This window comes from Eutrema salsugineum, unplaced genomic scaffold, assembly GCF_000478725.1.
Source record: "Eutrema salsugineum unplaced genomic scaffold, Eutsalg1_0 scaffold_1, whole genome shotgun sequence".
In the NCBI taxonomy this organism is placed as follows: domain Eukaryota; kingdom Viridiplantae; phylum Streptophyta; class Magnoliopsida; order Brassicales; family Brassicaceae; genus Eutrema; species Eutrema salsugineum.
This window is the reverse complement of record NW_006256909.1, coordinates 8,188,350-8,211,987: the sequence shown is the minus strand read 5'-3', so window position 1 is coordinate 8,211,987 and position 23,638 is coordinate 8,188,350. Positions and strand designations below refer to the sequence as shown.

Genomic DNA, 23,638 nt, shown 5'->3' with positions numbered 1-23,638 from the left:
CTCATATAATTATAGACTTTTATTTATAAAAGGAAACCAGAAACGAGTCAACGACAAGGAAATATACTAGGTATTTGACCCTTAACATGGCACCGTTACAAGTTGCAAACTTTACATTTCAATGATAAAATTAAAAAGAATAGTAAAAGAAAGCACGTAGTTGTCATTTGTAGATAATAATTATTTGTTACATCTGAAAAGTTGTGTAAGAATCTCTCTCTCTCTCTCCTGTCATTGGTAAGAACGTTCAATCCAATCTATATCTCCTTGTTCCAATTCCGTACATATTCTCATTCCTTGCGTAAATTTCTCATCTTTCTTCATCGATTTTCTGCATCATCAAGTTTTAATTTCAATTTTCATTCTTTGTAAGTCGACTTTCTCCCCTGCTCGTGATTTCGTCGTTGAAATGGTTTCAGGAATGGTTAAAGATCGAAATTTTCGTTCTTATATTTGCCATAACCAAAAAAAGAAATCGGATTTATTTTCCTATCAATTATTTTGAATATCTGGTTCGTGAATGGATACGGATGATCTACATTTCTTTATCCCTTTCTGGTGATTATGTGGTCGTGGTTTTCCCAACTTGTCTGGTTTTGAAAGTTTCAAAGCAGAGTTTTGATCTCCTTAAGAATCATTCAAAGTTGAGATTTTTCTTTGATGGGTGTTTCCTTCGTTCTGTGCAGGATTGTGTTTGATGATTGTTAGCTCTTTAGAAGAGCAATGAGTCATTCTGCAGCCGGACTAGGAAAGCCTGGCTCAGGTATTGCTGTTTTTAGTTTCTTATTCATTTCTCCAAAGGAAGTTGAGTTTCTTTTGTGTGTTCATATATTAATCTTGTTTGTACTTCTGGCTGGTAAATCTGATTTTGTGGTGTGAGATTTATAGGATTCTTCATTTGTTGTGACTCAATTCACCTTTGTTGCTTCACAGGTAAAAGGAGAATAAGGGATCTTTTAAATCAATCTGATAACCGAGTCTGCGCTGATTGTGGCGCTCCAGATCCTAAATGGGCGTAAGTTTCCAGATACGCGTTTTTAATCTTCTGTTGTACTGTAGTTTGTTGGATGCTTCTCTACCAGTTTGCAATATGACACCTAAAGTCATATAACCTTAGAAGCTGAGCTTTTTCTTTCAAAGCCTGTTCAGCAATTTTGGTGATTTTATCAACCGTCTCTCATTCCATTATTTTGGGGTTCTGTATGTTTTTGTCTTCTTGCCGTGGATCTTACAATCTTACTTCCTACTTGTGCATTTTTGTGTTTGTTAACTATTTTGTATATAAACTTTTCTTCATTGCCTTATTACAGGTCAGCAAATATCGGAGTGTTCATTTGCTTAAAATGTTGCGGTGTGCACAGAAGCCTTGGCACTCATATCTCAAAGGTGATGATGAATCTATGCTTCTCCGTCTATGTTTTGTTTTTCTTTGGTGCAAAAATTCCATTAGATTGCACTAAGATGTTTAGAAGTTAGAAATGCTCCTGTGGAGATGTTATACTTGTTTTGGAAAAATTAACATGATGTTTGGAATGCAGAGACGTTTCCTCTTAACATTCATTTTGTTTCACCAATACTTCTTGACAGAATCTTTTGCAAGTTGTATTGATGGTATTGGGTGTTTCCAGGTCTTATCTGTGACATTAGATGAATGGTCCGATGAAGAAGTGGATTCTATGATTGAAATTGGAGGAAATGCCTCTGCGAATTCAATTTACGAGGCATTTATACCTGAAGGTAGCTCTAAGCCTGGACCTGATGCTAGTCACGACCAGCGTATGAGGTTTATCAGGTACGTTGCTAGAACCTCATAAATAGTGTTTTATACCAAATATTGTAAATGCATTAGTGGATATTCATATTCACAAATCCTAATTTTCAGGTCAAAATATGAGCTCCAAGAGTTTCTGAAACCAAGCTTGCGGATCACATCTGTGAAAGGCTCTAGTACAAAGAATCCAGCATATCTTTCATCAAGCCTATCTAAAAAGATTATAGATAGCTTTCGCACAAACTCATCATCGCAACAGCCGGTAAAGCTTCTTTTTATAATCGAATAAAGTGAACTCCTTAGACATTGCTCAGTCTTGTGATTCATGGTGTTTAACACATTTCATCTCGGTTTTGAAAATTTATCATCTCGGTTTTGAAAATTTAAACAATGACAGCAACTTGAAGGCATGGTTGAGTTTATTGGAATGTTGAAGGTGACTCTCAAAAAGGGTACCAATTTAGCCATCCGAGATATGATGACAAGCGATCCCTATGTTGTGTTGACTCTAGGACAACAGGTGAATTAAGTGAATACTTTTGAATCTTGAAAGGTTTCATCTTTATATGTTTTTACAATTGTTCTAGTGATTGTTATGGTTATTTCATTTGCTGATTTTTTTCATCATATAACCAGACTGTACAATCAACTGTAATGAAGAGCAACTTAAACCCGGTCTGGAACGAGGAACTCATGCTCTCTGTCCCTCATAACTATGGCTCAGTGAAGTTGGTAAAAGCTTGAGACTAAAACATCCAAATCAGTTTCCACTTTTGATGAATCTTTAATAAAAGTGTTTCCTTACGGGTTTGTTTGCGTTTTTCTGGCATTTGCAGCAAGTGTTTGATTATGACACATTTTCTGCTGATGACATAATGGGAGAAGCTGAGATTGATATCCAGCCTCTGATTACATCTGCAATGGCTTTTGGGGACCCTGAAATGTTTGGAGATATGCAGATTGGAAAATGGCTGAAATCACACGACAATGCCTTAATAGAGGATAGCATCATCAACATTGCAGATGGGAAAGTGAAACAAGAGGTTCAAATCAAGCTTCAGAATGTTGAATCAGGTGAATTAGAACTAGAAGTGGAGTGGCTGCCTCTTGACCAATAAAATAGCAAACTATTATAGGCTCACTAAATATATATGAAAAAAAAACTTATTATTGTATTCATTCATTTCAAGTTTTTTTTTAACTTTATCCCCCTTTGTTCTTGTTTGAGAAATTTTGAAACTTTATTCTTGAAAACTCTCTTTGGTTTGTAATGCTATTTTTACAGATTAGACCAGTTGTATAACTCAGATGGATGCATATGTTTTGATTCATTTAGATCTTCAAAGCTGTCTACACAAACAAACTCAAATCTGATCAAAATGTTTCATCTGAAACCTGAGATAAGACGCTTATAAGTTACTAAATCAGGTTTCAACCCCAATTTCAACATCTCATCATGAGATTTCATAGCTTTCTTCATCTCCTTCACACGACACAACCCATGAATCATGATTGTAAAACTCTTGCTGTTCACTGTATTCATCTCTTTCATGTACTCGAACACTTGAACCGCTTCTTCCACCATAGTTCTTTGCCTCATCATAAGCCGATCAAGAACCGCGTTATAAGCATTCACATCCAAACTTCCTTTCATCTTCTTTATCTTTTCATGTAGCACCATCGCTTTCTCTAACTTCCCGCTTCTGCAATAACGCTCCATCAATAACCCGCATGAAAAGGAATCGAAATGGACCTCCATTTCCATAACCGAATCTAGAAGCTTCTCTGCGCGATTCCATCTTCTTTTCCGACACAGAGATGCTAAAACTTCTGATAACTTGAGTGTACAAGGAACAAAACCGCGTTTGATAACATCTATAAGCAATTCACCTTCTTCCTCTGAGCTATTATCATCATCTCTGCATAGAGCATTTGCAAATTCTTTATAACAACTCTCATCAAGTACCGTAATACCTTTCCGACAAATCAATCGATATACATCAACAGCTTCTTTTGTTCTCCCTATTACAGACAGCGATTTCAACATACAACCGTATGTCCGATCCCGAACTGTTCCACCATTACAAGCTCTGTGGAAAAGCATCTCAGAGGCAAACGTTTTCCCCATATCGCAGAGCCTTTCAATAATCTGATCATTCACAGTTGAATCATCTAAAGTTAGAAACTCTTTCTCTACCATTAAACCAAGAACCTTATCGATCAATTCAGAATCTCCCAATCTACAGGCATCATCCAATACGTAACCGTACGAACAGAAACTTAGCTCCAGTTTCTTGGCATCCATCTCCTGTATTACACTAAACACCGCATCGAATTCCCCATTTCTGCTATAACATTCCACAAGATTGGTGTAAATCTTGCAGCTTTCAACACCTGTTTCCATCAACTTAACAACACTCTTAAATTTTCCCTGCTCGCACAAAACCTGAGCTACCAAATCCCAAGTTAACCCATCAGAGACAACCCGGTTTCGAACCATGGCACTGTACAAACACAAAGCCAATCTAAACTGTTTCTCTTTAACCAGAGAATCAAGAAGAGAGTTATAAGCGCGAAGAGAAGGCGAAAGTCTCAATCTTCTCATCGAACCAAACACTTCCAAGCCGTTTTGGTAGCTACCCTTCAAGGCATAACACTCAAGAACTAAGCTTAGAGAAGTAGAGAGTGAAACTTCACCTTCAAACCACCGATGCATCGATCCAACGATCACACACACGGAATGGGTTTCAATCAGAGGACGCACGAAGGCTTCTGCTCGTTCCAAGAGACCTGTTTCGGTAGCAACTTGGATTACTCGACAACAGGATTTGAGATCCGGCTCGAACCGGAGATGGGTTTTGGCCCAATCGAAGAAATCAAGAGTGGTTTTAGGGGATTTTCGAGTTTCGCGGAGGATCCGGAGGAATATAGGTGGTGTAAGTGTTGACCTGGGGAGTTTGGATTTAACATGTTTGAGATGAGTGATCCAGTCGCGTCTTTGTAAGAGGATCGAAGAGATTTCGGTGGCTAATCGGAACAGTGACACTTGGGTTTTCCAATCGGAAGCAGAGGATGTCGATGGAGTCGCTGAGGTCGAGAATCGTTTGAAAAATCCAAAACTTTTGTGCAGAAGAACCATTTAGTTGCTTAACTCTGACATTTGCTGGGGTTTTGTAAAACACTAATGGGAAAAATCTGTTCTTTTTTTTTTCCTTTTTAACCAGAATTTCATTCTCAAAGGGTTTAAGGAAGTTGGTCAAGAGACAATACTCACTGGCGAGTGACAAAGGACAAAACTTTATACGCGATGTTTCTTCTTACCAAAACATTGGACATGCAAAAACAGAGACGATTCCGAAACGATCTATCCCCAAACACAACCACAAAGTTAAACTCACAAAGATTTGTCCTTTGGATCTTGGTCTTATAACACAGTTAAGACAGTCAAATGTCATTACTCAATTTCCTAAACAGTGGTCAAAAACGCTGCGTACAATGTCTCATAATTATTGTCACGTGTCGCATTTTCATTGGTGTTGCTGATTCATCACCTCTTCTGGTTCTTCCCCATTGATAAACCTGGCTCACTTCTTCTTCGTCTTCTTCAGTTTCTCAATTCGATTTTAAACTTTAAAGTCAACATTTTTCTTTCTTTCTTTCTCAGTTACCGAGACTCAATTCAGGTATTTTTTTCTTACTTAGTTGCTTTTTTTCTTCATATTACAGTTTTCCTGGCATGCAATCGAATCCGCTTCTTTTCTGAATTTTCCTTTCATCCGTACGTTTTCCGGTTATTCTTTATAATATAGAGCAAAAAATATGGGAGCTACGCACATGTATACTCTTGATCTCCTTTATATATTTCTTTATGAGATTTTTAAGCTCAAATTTGACTTTTGAATGATCAGTATAAACAAAATGTGGTGAAACAAACAGAACACAAGTTGTGATCGAGAAACCTATTCTCAATGGCTAATAATCAATTTTAAAAGCAATAATCTTGTTGAAAAATACAGAAAATGGTTATAACATCAGCAGATTGGAAGCAAATGATATGTTGAGTGATTCCAATTCTTCCAGAATTTTTCATGGATATGATTACAGGACATGAATTTTTGTCGGCCCTGTCTCTATTCCTTAGATGTCACCAGATTATGAAAATAGAGTTTTTTTTTCTTCCTGCAGAATCTCTGATCTAAAGGGCTCTTTTTTAACTAGAAGGGTCCCAGATGGCAGAACCAGAAGAGAATGGAGCGCTATTTCCCATTTTTATTCTGACAATAATCGCGATTCCATTGGTGCCTTACACATTCGTGAAGCTAAGCCGCGCTTTCTCGAAGAAACAAAGAAGCATACATTGTCAATGTCTTGAGTGTGAGCGTTCAGGGAAGTACAAGAGATCAATTTTTCAAAAGGTTATTCTTTTTTTCACCCACTGACATTGTTGAAGATTAATAATCAATAAACCTCTTTCACTTGTTTGAGTTATTGTCTTATGCAGATCTCTAACTTCACTTCATGTAGCAACTTGACTGTCGTGTTACTCTGGTTTGTAATGATCTTCTTGATTTATTACACTAAGAACATTAGCCGTGAGGTAAGTCTCTTTCTCTTCATGCTTAATCCGAGCTTGCTTGTGGTTACGAAATTCGTTTGCTTGATGCATTTTCTTGGGGAACTATTACAGAATCAACTCTTTGAGCCATTCAGTATACTTGGATTGGAACCTGGTGCTTCAGATTTAGCAATCAAGAAAGCTTATAGAAAGCTCTCTATTCAATACCATCCTGACAAAAATCCAGATCCAGGTCGGAAATGCATCGATAATCCTTCCCTTTTAGTTCATTATATATCCTGTTCTATGTCCATCATTTGCTCATTTCCGTATTGTTAACTGTACAGAGGCCAACAAATATTTTGTGGAGTCCATAGCTAAAGCTTACCAAGCTTTAACTGATCCGTTATCCCGAGAAAACTTTGAGAAGTATGGTCATCCTGATGGCAGACAGGTAATAACAATATAGGCCATGATTGTTTGTTTACGTTTACATATTATAATAGTGTGTTTCCTTCAAATGAATCAACAACCGTGTAAATATGATTGATGCAGGGTTATAAACTGGGAATTGCTCTTCCTCAATTTATCTTAGGCATAGATGGAGATTCCGGTGGGGTATTGTTGCTGTGTACAGTTGGTTTATGTATTCTCTTGCCGCTCGTGATCGCCTCGATCTATCTCTGGAGATCATCAAAGTATACCGGGAACTACGTTAAGCTTCAAACTCGTCAAGCATATTACGAGTCATTGCAACCATCTTTAACACCGAGCAAAGTTATGGAAGTTTTCGTCCAAGCAGCTGAATACGCAGAGATTCCTGTTCGTAAATCAGATGATGAATCTTTGAAGAACCTTTTTACTTCTGTCAAAAGCGAGCTAAAGCTAGATCCTAAGAAGATGAAACAAGATGAAGCTAAGTTTTGGAAACAGCATCCTGCAAGTATCAAGGTTGTTTTCTTCTTAAACACATTACAACATAAAGTATCGAATTAAATTTGAAAAGAAAGCTAATTTTTTTTTCTGCCTTATTGTTTTCTGTAACAGACTGAGCTATTGATACAGAAACAGTTAACTCGTGAATCAGCCGCTCTGTCTCCGACTCTGCAGCAGGATTTCAGGCGTGTTCTAGAGTTTGCACCGCGTCTCCTTGAAGATTTAATGAAGGTCTGATATATATACTCTCTATTTTCTGCATTGTATCTGATAAGAGTAAAGCTTGTTACAAAGTTGATGATTACCTGAAACTCTATATCAGTCATTGCACATAAGAAGCGGAAAAGGTGCTTAAACGCGAAACTTAATGATATTTTGAGTTTTATGCAGATGGCGGTTATACCTCACAATGAACAAGGACGTGGATGGTTAAGTCCTGCACTCAGAGTTATGGAGCTATCTCAATGCATTGTTCAAGTATTAAGATTTTTCCAACTTTGCTTTTGCTCAAAACATTTGCAAATTTTCAGGTTAAGTAAAGTTGCTGTTTTGATTGCAGGCTGTTCCTCTTAGTGCGAGGAAGTCATCTTCAGAAGGCATTGCTCCTTTCTTGCAACTCCCTCATGTCAATGACTCTATCGCTAAAAAGATAGCATTGCAAGTTAAATCATTCCAAGAGTTTCAAGAACTGAGCTCGGAAGAGCGTTCTAAACTGCTCAGAGAAGTGACGGGTTTGTCAGAAACCGATGTTGTAGACGTCGAAAAGGTGTTGGAAATGATACCGTCTCTGAAAATAGAAGTCATTTGCAAAACAGAAGGCGAAGAAGGAATTCAAGAAGGCGACATTGTGACGGCTGAAGCTTGGATCACTCTGAAACGTCCTAATGGACTCATAGGCGCTGTTCCTCACTCGCCTTACTTCCCTTTCCACAAAGAGGAAAACTTTTGGATTCTTCTTGCGGATTCAAACAACGTCTGGTTCTTTCAGAAGGTTAGTTTCATGGATGAAGCTGGAGCTGTAACAGCTGCATCGAATGCTATTAGTGAGACAATGGAAAGTTTAGGAGCAAGCGTGGAGGCTCAAAACAATGCAGTTAGAGAAGCTGTTGAGAAGGTTAAAAGTGGGTCAAGATTGGTAATGGGAAAACTCTTAGCACCTGAAGAAGGTACTTATAACTTGACTTGCTTCTGCCTTAGCGATGCTTGGATTGGTTGTGACCAAAAGACATCACTGAAAGTTGAGGTCTTGAAAAGGACCCGTGATTTGGAGGGTGAGTTTGCAGAAGAAGGTATGGAGGAGGAAGAGGAAGATGAGGTTGAAGAGGAGGATTACGAAAGTGAATACAGTGAGGACGAGGAAGATAAGAAGAAGAGAGGATCGAAGAAGAAAGTAAACAAGAAGGGATCTAGTTCTGAAGACTCGGGATCAGATGAAGATTGAATATCAAAAAGGAGTTAACTTTGATCTGAATTACAATACTTTTTGTCTTAAAAGCTTACACAGTGATACTCAAAAGACTTTACATTTTTCATTCTTTGCTGAGTTTTGCAATCTTTTCTTCTGGTTTTGACAGAAGTAGACTCTTCAATTTATGTCTTGTTTTGACTTTTCTAAGTTCTTCAACCTTACAAAATTCACAATTTTCTGGTCATGTTTTCGTCAGAACTCCAAAGCTCAGTCCCAGAAAGCTTCTTTGGAGAACTTTGGCCGTCGATCTCTTTCCCTTACATGATCCAACTGAAGATACGATCTCAAAAGCTCATGAAGCATACATTCTAAGTCAAGTAGAGTCCAAATGATCAAAAGAGAATTCTCTAGAAGTTCCAATCTGTCCTTGATTCCCACTAAAAAGTTCATTCTCGTCTTCTTCATTTTCACTGAGATCCTCAGCATCCTGGTTTGCTTCCTCATCAGAAAACATTTCAGATTTACTCTCAATCTCACTATCAGTCTTATCTTCATCGCTGCTTACCCCGCCTTCACCTTCGCTTAGCTCGCTTAACTGCTTTGCCTTGACCTTAATGCGTCTTCCTTTGATGTATCTGAACTCCCACTGTGGTGGAGGATATTTCTTCATAAGCTTCTCGTACTTATCCTTCATCTCAAGTTTCATAAACACTTTTCCAACCATAGACACAATCGCAATGTTCGGTTTCACTCCAAGCTCCTCCATGTCAGCAAACACCTGAAAAAAAAAAACAAGGATTACTATTTCAACAGTTTTAAACATCAACTTGCCTGAAAGAATCTCTCTGCTGGTTGCAAATACTAAGTAATATACCTCGAAGAGTTTGTGGTGCATATCTCTCTTGTAATATATAGAGATCATTTTGTTGAAGAACTTTCTTGGAGTTCCTTCTAAATGTTCCATGAACAATTTGTTCCACAATTCCTCAGCTTCGTCAAGCCGGTTATCTTCTGCTAGAGCATTAAGTAATGAGAAGTAAGTTCCCATTGTTCTTCCTTGGCCTTTGCTCAGCATCCATTTTGTCACCTAAGAAATTCCAAAAACCTTTTCTTTATTCACCCAACTAAAAAGTTACAAGACGCTCGATGAAACAGTTTTTCTTGCTTTATAAAAAATATACCTGAATAATCTTCTTCCATTCTCTTTCATCTTCAAGAATAGCTAATGCCTTCTTGACTATAACAAGAGGGAACTCTAATTCCCAGGCAATGAAAGAATCAAGTGCTCCATAAACTTCTTCTTTAACATTCGACAATTCTTTTATCTGCAGATAACAAGATTCATCAGCTCAGTCACAGTTATCAACAATTAGTAAAAGGATCTTTAATCATTGACTCTAAAAATTGCAGAAACAAACGAAGATGTTCAAGTTGTCAAAAGAGAGATTTACACAAGAAAGCATTTTGGCAGCCTTGGAGATACTTCCAATTCTCTTCTTTGTTTTCCATACTCGAGGATGTCGAGGTCTTGGACCTCTTGCCGCACAAACCTGAAGATTATTAAATTAGACGACGAGAGATGTTTGATGAAGAAGATTAAGAACATAACCCTTAAAACAGAATTAAGGAAAAAGCTACGAACCACAACATTGTTAGGCCTCTTGGAGAAGAGCTTAGTTGATTCCTTTGTTTGAGGAAGATAAGGCAGTGAATATCTCAAGCTAAGCATCCTGAGGATTCAATTCATAGAGCCCAAAATCTCAAAGCTTTTTCCTTTTCAGCACACAATTCATAGACACTGTTGAAAACCCCAGAAATTCCAAAATATGAAAATCACCCACCAGAAATTCTCCGGAATTAAAACACGTAGTGTTCAACTAACCTGTGGATTCTTCACAGTTAGGCAAAATGGTAAGATAATTCTTCTTCTCTCTCTCTCTCTCTGATATTTGCGCTTCTCTCTGTCCTCCAAGCTCCCTCTGATGTCTGATTTTCATCATCCAAAACATTACGAAATGTTGCGTTGTAGACTAATGGATAAGGCCCAGTAACCGAAAAGTATAATGAGGCCCAGTAACTGAAAAGTATAATGAGGCCCAGTAACCAAAAAGTATAACGAGGCCCATTAATATGAAAAAGTTGACCCGGCTTCTATTCTCATAATTTTCATTGACTCTCATTTCCCCCATTTCGGTGATTCTGATTTCTGAGCTCGGATTCTCTCTATCAGGAGATACATACCAAATCAAGGTACCACTTTTTTACGTTCTTCGTGATTATTCTTCGATTAAGTTCTCGCCTTGATATCAAACCGATGTGTTAATTTAATCATGTGGTTCTCTCCTGTTTTGTTAAATTGGAGAAATTGATCTTCTAAAATCGTGAAATTCCAGATTATATTGGGAATCGTTTTAAGCAAAATGGTTGATTTTTCAGTAAACCAATCATAGTATTGGCTTCAAATATCAATTCTCTCTTGCTTCAAAATTAGAGTTTTATAAATTGGTTTCTTGCTCGCTTCTGCAGTTATTTCCTTGTGGTTTTGTTAGCAGAGAGGTGAAAGATCTGATTTTTACCATTGCTTTCAAAAAAATTCAGAATTTTGTGTTATTATTTTTCTTACAGAAGGTGAAGATGCATCCTCCACTTACTCCACATAGACATCCAATGTGTCTGGAGGTGAGTTTATGTCATTTATTCTCTCCCTAAGTTATATTTATTAGTTTCTGAAATCTAACTTCGTTGTACCTGTGTTAGTCGTAACCTCTGCGTGACTGCCTCTTTGAGAATAAGATCCTAGTTAGTTTTGTGTATCAATCTTTTTATTAGTTTACTAGAGCAGGACCTTTTGTAAACCTTGCAATGCAATTAGAAATGAGTGGAGTTAAGCCACATAACTGCATTTGGCAAGAGAAGAGATTCTCTTTTGTTGTTTTTACTAATTCTTCTGTATGTCACATGTTTTCCAGATAATTGAGGAATTCCAAAAGTGTCATTTAGAGCATCCGATTGGAAAATTCTTCGGAGAGTGTACAGAGCTTAAAGTAAAGCTTGATCGATGTTTCCGCCAAGAGGTTAGTTACTACTAATAGCCAAAGAAGTACGTTTCAGCTTGAAGTTTTCTTTTTGTGGGGTTGGTTGCATTGTCTTAGAGCTATCTTACAATATTTTGCAGAAAGCTGTGAAGAGAAAGGTCAATTTCGAACAAAGCAAGAAACTTCAGGAAAGACTGAAAGAAATAAGGAAAGAAGAAACTGCAGAGACTTGAGCATTTGTTTGATAAAGAGCATATGACTATTGCGAAACAACACGTTTCTACATCGATCCAGGAAGATGGTATTATACATCTATTGAGTAGGGCAGGCTTAAGGTTTGAAATGTAATGAGGCGGTTACTGGAGAGTAAGGCTAGTTAGCTTGGTCTGCAACAATCTTTATTTATGGATTTACAAGTAGCTACACAACTTCATTTAATTATGGCTACAAAATAATTTTTGCATTCGAATTCCAAAACTCCCTAACATTGGGTCTGTTTGGAAACCGGAACTTCTCAATCTTCTCTTTGATCTTCAAGACCGTTTCAGAGACTGTTGAGTCTGGTAAGAACATCACTAAACTTGAAAAAAAATGTCTTACGGGACTCCAACTTTCACCTTCTACTTGCTTGTTTTACAAGAAATATAGCGCAAAAGTAACCACAAAATTAAGGACTGAGTTCAATGAAATATGATGCAAAACGTTAGAAGCTCTGCTCTGACATTTTCGGGCTATCATTGAATTACAAACAGTGAAAAGAACACATGATGTGCACTTTCGCAGTACTTTTTGTTTTAGACTATATAGATGCAAAATTGCTTATAAAATGTTTTTTGATAGCCAAAGAGAATAAGTGTTTTATCCGGATCGTAAGTCGTAACCCAACAAATCATGGTGTGCACAACGCAAGATCGTTGAGTACAAACACACCATGTGAACCATCAAAATGTGTTTGTTTCGAGCGGTAGTCAAAGCAGTGGAAACTCGATCGAGTTTGGAGTAGAGATTAGTGTTTCTTTAAGGGTCAACGTTGAGAGAGGAGATTCGTGATGAAAATGGTCATTCTACTACAAGAAAACATCATGATTTCTGACGGTATTTCCGACGGTTTTTTTGCCGTCGGAAATTTCCTATGGAATCCCGACCAAAAATTTAAAATAACCGACGGTTCAGATGTCATCGGAAATCGGTTGGAATTTCCGATACTTAAATAGTTGGAGATTTGATTATTTTTCCGACGGAAGTAATAAAAATAATCAAAAATTTATTTATTTTTAAATTATTTCCGTCGGAAATCCGTTAGAAATTTAATCAAATTTCCGACAGATTTTCGACGGATCTTTAAATTGTCGATTTTGAAACTCCGTCGGAAAGTCGTCGAAACTTTGATAATATTTCCGACGGATTTCTGACGGATATAATAAAAATAATTAAACTTTTGACTTTGGAGTCAGAGATTGGCGAATTTGACGAGAGTTCAGAATATTCTTCCGATGAATTTGTAATACTATTTATATTATTATGAAAAATGTAATTTTATTATGTTTTCAAGATTTTAAAATACTAATGTATGCATTCTTTAGTCAAATATAATTTTGCACCATTTTACCAAAAAGAAAAAATAGAACTATATCATTATATATTGAGATTATATGTTTTTATAATTTTTAATAATAAATATGATCACTATTTTAACAATAATAATAATAATTCCCAAACCCTAAACATTAAACAATCATCCGTCGGAATTCCGTCGGAGATTTCCAACGGATTTCTGACAGTTAGATAGATATTCTATCGGATTTCCGTCGGAAATGATAAAAACACGTGCTTAAATCGATTTTTACATGTGTTTTTTAAAATGGTCGGGGAAATCCGTCAGGAATTTCCGACGGAAATGCGACGAATAAGGGTTCAGAAACATCGAAATTGAATTTTGTTTTGACAATTATGGTTGTTATGATGATATTAGCTATTATAATTGAGTTATATGTTATTTTATCTCAAAATTAGATTATTTTCATCATTTAACCAAAAATATATATCAAACCCTAAAACATAACCTTAAGTTCTATATATCTTTAAGAAAGTTATATGTTGCTCATTAGTAGATTTCAAAATTCATCATAACTTTTGTTTTATGTTGATTTGTAAGGGAAATGTTGTTATATGAATCTAATCATCTATTGTAAAGACTAATCTCATTAATTTTTGCAATTTTTTATGCCCTAATCATTAATCCGTCAGATATCGGTCGGAAATTTCCAACCGATTTCCGACGTAATATATAAATGTTCCAAATTTGAACAAAAATTTGATATATTTTATATGTTTGTCATTAGTAGATTTCAAAATTTTAATTTACAAAGTATAATGTATTACTATGATGATTTTTTTATTTAAAAAAAATCATCATATTATCATAGTACATCGGAAATCGGTCGGAATTACCAACCGATTTCTGACGGGCTTTGTGAATTTCCCAAATTTTCCTAAGTGTATAAAGAATTATAGATCCATATGAACATATTGATGTATTATATATATATATATGATGTTTATATGTTTGTTATTAGTAGATTTCAAAATCATAATTTACAAAAATTGATGTATAACTATGTTGATTTAAAAAAATTATCTTATCTTAAAAAAATTGATGTATGACTTTTTGAATTTCCCAAATTTTTCTAAGTGTATAGAATTTAATTTACATGTATATACATGGCGAGAGTGAAGAAAAAATAAGGTTTTTTTAATTGTCCGTCGGAAATCCGTCAGGAGTGCTGACGGATTTCCGACGGATTCCGAAAATTGCCCGCGAAATAAAACCGCGTAAACCGAACCGCGTAAAATTTCCCAAAATTTTTAATTATTTCCGACCGCATCCCGACGGAAGTCTTAATGATTCCCCACCGATTACGGACCACCCCTCTTTTTATTTACTACACACGATTCTTCTTCTCCCTTTCTATTCTTCTTCTTCCTTCTCCATTTTTCTTCTTGCTCTTCTGCTCGGCACTGCCAGAATTCATCCCAGATCTGAAACTTCTCGCCGCCGATCTGCTACTCAAGCTCTCAGGTATTGATTTGCATCTCCTCACCTTCTTTTCTTCTTTCTTATCTTCTCCTCAGCTTCTCTTTTTGGTTTTTATTTTTGCAGGCTGAAGTCCACCACCACCGCTGCCAGATCTGAAGCCACCGCCGCCGCCGTCGACCCGCCAAGCTTTCATAGCCGTAGATCTGCTTCATCAGCCTGAAAATTATAAGTTTTTTTCATTGTTTGTTAGTTTGATTGATTGAATATCCAAAACAAAATTAGAGGATTGTTAAGATGAATTTTAGGATGAATTATAGGAATTGTTAGTTTTGTGAATTAGGTTGTTTTATGTTAGAATTTGTTAGAATTTAAGTAGAATTTATTCTGGATTTTGTTAGAATTTTAAGAAAAAATTAGTTTTGTTATTTGTTAGAAATTATGCTAGATTAGAATTCTTAAATTTATTTGTTAGGATTGTTATAAGCAAATTGTTAGATTTTAAAATTAGAATTGTAACATATTATCTAGTAAAATTATTAGATTTCTTAGATATATTGTATATATTGGATTTTGTTTAATTATTAGATTTATTTATAAAAATGACTTTCGAATTTAATTTTAATTTAGCATTGTAATTATATATATAAATTTAAAAATTATTATAAATAATTTTTTTTATTAAAATACAGGAGTGGTCGGAAATTGGTCAGAAAATAAATAAAAATATTCCGTCGGAAATCCGTCGGAAATTATCGAATTCTATATCTCTCAATTTTCCGTCGGAAAACTAAATCCATCGGGAATCCGTTGGTAATTGACAAATTTGTAGAGTTGTTGGAAGTTCGTCGGAAATCGTGGAGCCGTCGGAAAAGGGTCGGAAATACCACGTCCCTCGGAGTTTGGTCAGAAAAGTTAAGCTCGTCAGAAATCCGTCGGAAAGTTTAGTCCGTCGGAAATCAGTCAGAAATTTCCGACCGATTTTTGACCATTTTGTTTTTTCCGACGAGATGATTCCGACCACCATATTTTGTCGGAAATTCGTCGGAAATGCCATTTCCAGACGAATTTCCGACGGATATGGTCGTTGGAAATCACATGTTTTCTTGTAGTGTTATTTAATGAACAAAGAACATTAGGATGCACTTTCTGGTATGGAGGCAAAATCAGTTAATCAGTTTGTTAGTTTTCTGTTGGACTCTGTCTGTTGGCAAGTGGTCTCGATTCTCGAACATGTCAGAGAACTTTTCTATTAGAAGTCATCAGAAGCGGAAGCTAATAATTTGACTGATGAATTTATTTCACAAGTTCCAAGGAAAAATAAATTATTTTAAGTAGGAAAACAACAATGGACATTGACAAAAAGAAAACACAAAAAATGGACATTGTTTTATGCAAATATTTGCATCGAGAAAAGAAAAAAATAATGCATGTGATTAAGGAAGTCACCACGTATGAGCCGACAAAGGTTTCAGGGTAACGGTTATTCTGTTGGAAGCTAATTCCTAATCATCACATGCTTTGTTTTTCTTTTCTGTTTATATTGTCTATAATTTGTTGGACCAATGCAAGACCAGATACCACCTCCACATCTTCATTCACTTTGGTCGATGTATCACAAAATGAAATTGAACCAGGGAGTGAAAACCTAGATGGGTTTTATATTCAACCTTGGTTTGCAAGTAGAATTTTGCTTTAATGCTCTTTTGTGCCTTGTGAGTTTCATGCTTGCATGCAACCGAATCGAATTTTCTCCCATGTTGTTAGCAAATTATAAATTTAACATTTCAAAAAATATATATATATATATATTGAGTGCATTTTTTTACGATCATAATAAGCTCTCTCTCTCTATTCATAAGAGACGATAAACAAAAAAAAAGAAAGAATTTATAGTCAAATTCATGTTTAAATGGATAATTCGTGTAGACTATACGTGGGCGGCGAAGATGTTAATTTTTCTTACTTATTTCTTTAAGATTATAGAGCATGCATGTTGTGATGTGGCCTTTCCAATCTGTGTATACTAATGAACCAAGTATCCTCCTTATGCCTGAGGCACGTTTCCAGTGTATGTGGGTCACTTTTTGTTTCTTTTAGTTCACACCGGATTTTCCAAATCGATCGAAATTCGGAGTTGAATTGTCCAAACGTGTATATTATGTCCTCCTTATGCATCACTTACGATGTATCTTCCTTATCCTTGATTTACTAAAGATATGGTAGTAGTGGTTTGTATAAAGAGTTGGTTTTATTGTACTAAGTTCAATCCTTTTTAAGAAAATGATTTATACCATGTCTTAATATTATAAACTGTTTAATACCAAACCCAAAGAAATGTATGAGCTTTGACTTCGAATCCCGAAATTATCAACAAAGAAAATACTATCCATTAAGTTGTAATGGCGTATAATATATCTAATTAATCAAATACTGTATTGCACCGGGCTACCTAACACTACGATGTTTATCTAACATCCACCGTTACTAGTACGTACAACTTAGCAAAAAAAAGAAAAGAAATAAAGGAGTTTTCTAGTAATTTATTTCTTCGTTAAAGATAGTACTTTGGTAATGTTGTCATTGTTTTCCTCATTCTCTGAATCTACATGTCAATTAATTTGGAAATTTTTAGATACATATCTAGCTTTAAAAGAACGATAAGAACTAAGAAGTGTTTTTGAAAACTAGATTTGTTGTTTGTTTTGAATCACCAGACAATAAATTCAAGTATCTCAGTTTTTTTCTCTATTATTAGTTCGAAAATATTATCTTCTTTTTTCTTTTTCTTTTTGTCAACATTCACAATTATCTTTATAGGTTAAAGACGTCGAAGGTGGTTCAAGAAGACGTCGTCGAAGGTGGTTCAAGCTAATACATTTTTAATAAGTTCGAGAAAAATTCCGGGATAATGTTTTGTTCAAGCTTAAGTACAATCCTTAATTGTCAGTTATCGCTCACACTGTCACACGTTTTGATTTGTATTCACATTTTTTGCTGTAAGTACAAAAAATAATCACATTCTTCTATATTTCTTTTATCTTCCTTTGCATGCTCATGAATAGCACTTTAACAAAACAATTAAAAAAAAGCTCATGTTGAGCAACAATTTCTCTAAAATCCTTAAATCCCAACTCTTTTTATAATTTTTGGCTCCTAATAAATATTTCATGTCCCAAGTTCTTTTTATATATTAATATCGTTCTTTGAAATAGCGGCTTTTATAGCTTTTAATGTCCATCAATCTTGGGTCCTAGGACTCTAGGAATGTGTGGATCGGATCTGATACTATGTTCAGATTCCTGGTCTTCTAACTAAATGGATAATTAATCAAATATTTTATATATTATCCAAGATCTTTTATAATTTTCAATGTGTGATACTTTTCACACACTCTAGAAATTAAAGTCTATTGTCTAATAATCTCAACTTAATCCAGTAATCCATATATATTTAGGCTTCGAATGGTGAACAGATATGGAATAATGCATATTATGCAGATCATGCAGATAAATCAGAAACAATGCAAATCAAGCAGATTATGCAGATCAATAAAAACATAAATTTATAAATCAATAAAATAATTAGAAAATATAAAAGAAATGCAGAACTGGGTGAACATGTCCAAAAATGATAGTTCAGTATGAAGAGTAATATAGATCTATATGCAGATTATTATTTTTTTATTCTAATTTTAATCTGTGTTTTTTAAGACATGAATGGTAAATAAAATGCAGATGGTCCTTACATGCAGTTACTCTGTATTTTTGTTGCATCCCATTCAAAGCCTTCATCACAAAACCAAAGAAAAATCAACCAAGAAAAGTTTTGTACGATGATCATGGTACTGATTTGATTGTATTATGTGATACGATGTGACAAGAGTCGCTCGCACAATTGGGGAGATTCTGTTTATACTTAATTAATATATATGTATAATATTATACCACTGCTGTTGAGAGAGTAATTCCATATATATATTTATATTTATATATATATATATATTATATATATATATCAGTGCTATTTCCATTTAAGGACATGATCATGTTATTCTTGCCCGACCTTAAGACTTTAATTAATAAATTGCAAATTTAAACTCAAAATCAAATAGTGGGTTAAGCTGAAAAAAAAGAAAAAGAAAATATATGTGGTGAATTGTTGAAAACGAAAATCATGGGTTATTGACTAGGAAAAGAAAACGTAATTATACGGTGAGATTGAAGATTGTCAATTTTACGTCAATTGCTATATACAGATATATAAAAGGAAAGATAAACTGAAAATAACGCATGACAATAAAAAAATTGACTGATATATGAGTATTTTACGAATTTTGATGCCTGTTTTGAATGGTATTTATAAAACTAACACATAGTTAGTTGTTGTAACCTGTTAAGACTAATCCCTCAACCGACGTTTATAAGCAAATCAAATCACCTAAAAACAATATATGGTAAACGATCTAATCTTTCTAACGTTGACCATCTTGCATGTTAGCCATCACTCGAGTTCTCTAGCATAAAGCTCGTCGCGCCATCATCCAATGTGCCAATAAATTGATGAAACTTTTTAAACAAAAGGATTTTACTACTCTGACACGCAACATCAAGATATTAATAAGTCCATAAACGTGAATTGACTTCTCTGATTTGTGTAAATATTTTTTCTGCCTTCGCCACTCTTGTAATTTTTTCAATCAGTCTACGTGAGCATTCCTAAAATCAAAGAAAATGGAAACTAAAAAAGAAAAAGGAAACGGTTGAAGAAGCCAAATAATTAAAAAGGTGATATAGCGAACGGAGAACGGACGATTAACCTATGAAAATGGGCAAAAAATGCACCAGCATATGTAAATGCTCGAACTTATATCGTAAACTATCTTACGAAAGTATTTGTGTTGTTTTCGTTTTCGAAATCCTTAACAATCGCAACAGTTTTTCAGAAAGTTCTAGCCCCACTAATACAAAAAGATTGTGAGGTTTTCAAAACCGACTCTTCGTTCAGTTAAGTTGATCCGTTAATCAAAGTTTTATTACGAGAAAAAAAAAATTTATTACGAGTATATACATTTTTGAAACTGTACATTCTATAAATTAATATACATACTTCAATAATATACAAAGTCTAAGGATCAGAAATAGTACTCAAATGTGTTTCTCTTTTCTAAAGTACGATTAAATATGCAGTGTACGAATAATATAGCACAGTGTCATTTAAAAATATATATCTAAAGTACGTTTCTTACGACTTATGATACCCAAAAGGCCACAAAATTAAATACGCAAATGTCACAGTCTGGCTTTAAACACGTTCATATTAAAATTTGACTTCTTGTAGAATTCTAATTAGGCCTCATTCTTCCAATAGCTTCCAACGGTTTTAAGGATTCTTTTAAATGTAAATCCTTAAGGTTGCCATATTTAGGTGAAAGTTGTGACCTGTTGGGAGTTAGCCAATTAAAACTGAATCGCTGATAAGTCTTAGATATATGTAGTCATTGCCAGTATTTAATTAGTTTAATTAGCTAAATTACCACCAGTGTTTTTATGAGTTTATATGATAATAATAATATGAATGCCGAAAATATTTTCTTAACTAAAGCATGTTTATGTAAATTACTTCAGATTTGAGTTGTTGTAAGTTGTCACTAATATACCCTTCATATATCACTTAAATCTTACTCTCTCTGTTCAGAATTATTTGATGTTTTATGAGGTTTTTTTTGTTCAGAATTATTATTGTTTTTGACTTTTTATATTCTGCAAATTGTTTTCTTATTGGCTAAATAATATTTAAATGAATTATAGATAATTTTTTAGTATAGAAAAAATAAATATTAAATGCATCCTTAATCTGTATGCAAAAACCTTAAACATCAACTAATTCTGAATAGAGGGAGTATAATTTAAACATAAAAGCATATTGTAAGTTGTGTAACTAACATTCCCTTCGTATTAGGTTAAGGTTTTAAAAAACAATGTTTGTGATTTTCTGCGCCGGAAAAATATAAAAGTCGCATAATAATTAATAAAAAAATTCGTTTTCAGAGATCTATTTGGAATGATATTTTTTTGAGATGAGTGATGACACTTGAGCCACCATGCAAATAAATAAGCATAAATGTAAAAAGTTGTGGAGCCGACATGCGAGATTCTATGGGTTACATCAACATTATCATTGCGAACGATTGGACTGGTTTATCAATTTAGATTTCCGACAACTCATTTTCCTTCCAACCACATTCATATATAAAAATTCACAAAAACAAATTGTTGAAAAAGTGATTGCAAAGTCAACAAAGTCTTTTGGTAATATTTTCTCATTTTATTAACAATAGTATATTTTTTTAAATGATAACATTACCGTTAGGAATATGAGTATATACTCTAATAGATGTTTTTTCCATTTGTGTTGGGTCCTCCAACTTATGGCTTCTCCATCAACATTAGTTGTCTAATTTCAGATGCAATTTACTTGATATCGAAATTGAATAGAGGTGATCGAAAAAAAAAAAGAATAGAGGTGATCGATATGTTGTTGACTGTCAGCTAACCGTAATTAATAATATCTGGGATGAAAATCGTATATACAGAAGATCAAGGTGATACAAACATCAAGCAATAGGCTACATGACAGTCCATTTTTGCATTGATTCATCAAGAATATAATATGGAATTAATTAAGTTGGTTCTCCTAAGTTGATATATATATATATATATATAACAAATAAAAATATACTAAATATATTGAATAATCGAGACGCATAGAATTTCACTAGTATCCTTTTAACTCTCAAATCTCTTTTTTTACCAAAAAAAAATAAAATTGAATAGTAATACTCTAATAGGTTTCTTTAACGTTTTCACGTTATAGTCTAATAGTTTCATTATATCATTTAACATTTGGTAAATAATGGCTTTCTTTGAGAAATTGCTTGTCATAATGTTTCATATGTCTAAGACCATACATTTTGATAAATGAAGGAAATTTTTTTTGAAAATTATATATAGCGCTGAGGCAACGCCCTAATTAAATTATTCAAGATTGCATTTTTTTTTATAAAAAATTCAGATAGTTTTTGTCTAAAAATCCTATATCGATAAGTTTTTTTTACACAAAAAAAAGTAAAACTTAAAAACATCACATTATTAATTGGAGGCCCAGTTGAGAACTCGCGAGAACGAAGTCGGATGGCCCACTACTAACTCTAGATTTGTCAACTAAAAATAATTTCAAGTGGTCCTTTCTATAATTTGGGGCGTTTGCTTTAAGAAAATGTGGCAATTAGAAAATTAGATGATCAAACTCATCAATTTTCCCAATTTATAATAAGTTGGACTGTATTTTCTCGCATGTTAATGAAAACTGAGAATCCACTTAATTATCTTAGTTAGTATTCTACTAATTATTGAAAATGTTATGATTTTTTAAAATTATACTACGAACCACCAAAACCCAAGTGGATCATTTATGATGAAAAGTATGAGCTTCAAGAGAATGATTCGGAGCAGAGCGGAACTCTGTTTTATTGAAATATCAGTTCTTTTTTTTCACTAATTTATATCTCTAATTCTCATTTAGTATTTAATATATGATATATTAAATATATAATAATAAAGAGAAAAACAACGAAAACAAATACCTTTTATTAAATGTTAAAGACACCCTTATATTTTATTATTTACAAAAAATTTGATGTCTCAGACTTTGTTATTAACATGATTGTGATACATATCTGTTAGTCGATTAGATGTTTACCATGTAAAACAAAATTATAGTTATAAAAATAATAATTAAACATCATAAAAAATAAATTAAATCTAAATAAAATAGTATATTAAATTCAAAATAAAATAATAAATAATTAAAAATAGTTAATTTTCATTTTTGGCAGGTACACGTCCGCATTTTAAATTTTATTTTATTTACAAATAATTTTATTTATTTTACACGGATTATGAAATATTTTTCATTCTAAATTTAATATTGATATAAATATATTAAAGAAATTAACCTAAAACACACATAATTGTGTTTGTGACGTAACTCTAAACGTCATATTATATGTATTATATAAATCAATAAACAAATATGGTAGGATTAGGATAAACCGCAAAAACTAAAGTCATGAAGCAATTATAACTGAAAATGATATTTGGACGAATCAGCAAAATGCCTTCCTAGGCTTAGTAAAATCATTACTTTCTTGAATTACTTTTTCCACTTATCCACGTTTTTTTAAATTAGATGACAAACAAAGCGGCAAAGAAAAATAAGAAAAAAAAACGTCGGTAATCCCATAGTCTTTTGGTTCTAAATGGGATTCTAGCAACGAATTGTGCTAATCAGGCTGACCACAAATTGCAAAAAATAAAGTAATATATGTTATTTGTGCTAAATAAACAGAAAAGCAAAGCAAAATCTGATAGCACAAACAAATGTAGTGGAATAAATATTGGATGTTTTGAAAAATGTAAATTATTAAAATTTAACTAATTTTAAAAACTTGGAATGAGCGATGTTTTTCGGTATATTTTGTATGGTGTGAAAAAAAATTATATGTGATATAACCGGTCTAGTGTATTTGTTGCTTAAAGTAGAACGTGAGAAAAAATTCCCAAAAGACATTTCATAGAATTGAACTTAGGTTGTTTAAAACATTTTGAAGAAATTAAAAAAGGAAAAACCAACTTATATAAATAAATTATGTCCCGTATTTTATATTCCTTCTATTTTAAAACAAAAAATTCCTAGTTTTGTTTTTTAAAGATATATTTTTCAAACTTTCCTATACATTTTTAATTAATCGATAATTGATAATATTAGTGTTATCTAGTGATGCTGTTGGTTAATAGTTATGATATATTAAGTAGTAATAATATGTATTTTATAGTCT

General features: G+C 33.7%; 5 protein-coding genes across 10 annotated transcripts; 3 read left to right on the top strand and 2 right to left on the bottom strand.

The window, feature by feature from the left end:
- Positions 1 to 157: 157 nt before the first annotated feature.
- On the top strand, positions 158 to 3,096 carry LOC18029460 (ADP-ribosylation factor GTPase-activating protein AGD12). 4 transcript variants are annotated; one of them, XM_006413753.2, is made up of 9 exons: positions 158 to 237; positions 687 to 763; positions 934 to 1,015; positions 1,311 to 1,386; positions 1,629 to 1,792; positions 1,883 to 2,033; positions 2,169 to 2,291; positions 2,408 to 2,503; positions 2,608 to 3,096. In XM_006413753.2, exons 2-9 carry the CDS (start codon positions 724 to 726, stop codon positions 2,887 to 2,889), a joined length of 1,014 nt encoding a protein of 337 aa, XP_006413816.1. In that variant the 5' UTR covers positions 158 to 237; positions 687 to 723; the 3' UTR covers positions 2,890 to 3,096. The 4 variants fall into 4 exon arrangements, with proteins under 4 accessions (XP_006413816.1, XP_006413814.1, XP_006413813.1 ...); XM_006413751.2 differs by lacking the exon at positions 158 to 237 and adding an exon at positions 248 to 368; XM_006413750.2 differs by lacking the exon at positions 158 to 237 and adding an exon at positions 253 to 301.
- A 1-nt stretch (position 3,097) lies between these two features.
- On the bottom strand, positions 3,098 to 4,922 carry LOC18029607 (pentatricopeptide repeat-containing protein At4g21170). The gene has a single exon (XM_006413749.2). It carries the CDS (start codon positions 4,908 to 4,910, stop codon positions 3,156 to 3,158), a length of 1,755 nt encoding a protein of 584 aa, XP_006413812.1. The 5' UTR covers positions 4,911 to 4,922; the 3' UTR covers positions 3,098 to 3,155.
- Positions 4,923 to 5,354: 432 nt separating this feature from the next.
- On the top strand, positions 5,355 to 8,870 carry LOC18029606 (dnaJ protein ERDJ2B). Of its 2 annotated transcripts, none has more exons than XM_006413748.2 (9): positions 5,355 to 5,454; positions 5,957 to 6,186; positions 6,273 to 6,368; positions 6,459 to 6,579; positions 6,674 to 6,780; positions 6,882 to 7,277; positions 7,374 to 7,493; positions 7,653 to 7,739; positions 7,822 to 8,870. In XM_006413748.2, exons 2-9 carry the CDS (start codon positions 6,001 to 6,003, stop codon positions 8,701 to 8,703), a joined length of 1,995 nt encoding a protein of 664 aa, XP_006413811.1. In that variant the 5' UTR covers positions 5,355 to 5,454; positions 5,957 to 6,000; the 3' UTR covers positions 8,704 to 8,870. The 2 variants fall into 2 exon arrangements, with proteins under 2 accessions (XP_006413811.1, XP_006413810.1); XM_006413747.2 differs by having other exon boundaries at positions 5,385 to 5,454; positions 5,993 to 6,186.
- LOC18029605 (pentatricopeptide repeat-containing protein At4g21190) lies at positions 8,673 to 10,672 on the bottom strand. Of its 2 annotated transcripts, none has more exons than XM_006413744.2 (6): positions 10,553 to 10,672; positions 10,313 to 10,468; positions 10,122 to 10,220; positions 9,852 to 9,995; positions 9,545 to 9,757; positions 8,673 to 9,448 (listed from the first exon to the last, which is right to left on the bottom strand). In XM_006413744.2, exons 2-6 carry the CDS (start codon positions 10,397 to 10,399, stop codon positions 9,044 to 9,046), a joined length of 948 nt encoding a protein of 315 aa, XP_006413807.1. In that variant the 5' UTR covers positions 10,400 to 10,468; positions 10,553 to 10,672; the 3' UTR covers positions 8,673 to 9,043. The 2 variants fall into 2 exon arrangements, with proteins under 2 accessions (XP_006413807.1, XP_024004615.1); XM_024148847.1 differs by having other exon boundaries at positions 8,970 to 9,448; positions 10,313 to 10,400; positions 10,553 to 10,652.
- Positions 10,673 to 10,812: 140 nt separating this feature from the next.
- LOC18029604 (COX assembly mitochondrial protein 2 homolog) lies at positions 10,813 to 12,220 on the top strand. The gene is made up of 4 exons (XM_024149815.1): positions 10,813 to 10,920; positions 11,296 to 11,349; positions 11,640 to 11,744; positions 11,846 to 12,220. Exons 2-4 carry the CDS (start codon positions 11,305 to 11,307, stop codon positions 11,936 to 11,938), a joined length of 243 nt encoding a protein of 80 aa, XP_024005583.1. The 5' UTR covers positions 10,813 to 10,920; positions 11,296 to 11,304; the 3' UTR covers positions 11,939 to 12,220.
- The last annotated feature ends 11,418 nt before the right edge of the window (positions 12,221 to 23,638 follow it).

What these genes read in the sequence shown, in the direction of transcription:
- LOC18029460 (XM_006413753.2), top strand. Translation starts at nt 724, where the DNA reads ATGAGTCATTCTGCAGCCGGACTAGGAAAGCCTGGCTCAG. An exon ending in TTGGCACTCATATCTCAAAG is followed by an intron (nt 1,387 to 1,628) that starts GTGATGATGAAT and finishes GGGTGTTTCCAG; the next exon opens with GTCTTATCTGTGACATTAGA. An exon ending in ACTATGGCTCAGTGAAGTTG is followed by an intron (nt 2,504 to 2,607) that starts GTAAAAGCTTGA and finishes TGGCATTTGCAG; the next exon opens with CAAGTGTTTGATTATGACAC.
- LOC18029607 (XM_006413749.2), bottom strand. Translation starts at nt 4,910, where the DNA reads ATGGTTCTTCTGCACAAAAGTTTTGGATTTTTCAAACGATTCTCGACC.
- LOC18029606 (XM_006413748.2), top strand. Translation starts at nt 6,001, where the DNA reads ATGGCAGAACCAGAAGAGAATGGAGCGCTATTTCCCATTTTTATTCTG. An exon ending in CTAAGAACATTAGCCGTGAG is followed by an intron (nt 6,369 to 6,458) that starts GTAAGTCTCTTT and finishes GAACTATTACAG; the next exon opens with AATCAACTCTTTGAGCCATT. An exon ending in TGACAAAAATCCAGATCCAG is followed by an intron (nt 6,580 to 6,673) that starts GTCGGAAATGCA and finishes TTAACTGTACAG; the next exon opens with AGGCCAACAAATATTTTGTG.
- LOC18029605 (XM_006413744.2), bottom strand. Translation starts at nt 10,399, where the DNA reads ATGCTTAGCTTGAGATATTCACTGCCTTATCTTCCTCAAACAAAGGAA. An exon ending in AGAGGCCTAACAATGTTGTG is followed by an intron (nt 10,221 to 10,312) that starts GTTCGTAGCTTT and finishes AATAATCTTCAG; the next exon opens with GTTTGTGCGGCAAGAGGTCC. An exon ending in AATGGAAGAAGATTATTCAG is followed by an intron (nt 9,758 to 9,851) that starts GTATATTTTTTA and finishes GGAATTTCTTAG; the next exon opens with GTGACAAAATGGATGCTGAG.
- LOC18029604 (XM_024149815.1), top strand. Translation starts at nt 11,305, where the DNA reads ATGCATCCTCCACTTACTCCACATAGACATCCAATGTGTCTGGAG. An exon ending in GACATCCAATGTGTCTGGAG is followed by an intron (nt 11,350 to 11,639) that starts GTGAGTTTATGT and finishes CATGTTTTCCAG; the next exon opens with ATAATTGAGGAATTCCAAAA. An exon ending in ATCGATGTTTCCGCCAAGAG is followed by an intron (nt 11,745 to 11,845) that starts GTTAGTTACTAC and finishes AATATTTTGCAG; the next exon opens with AAAGCTGTGAAGAGAAAGGT.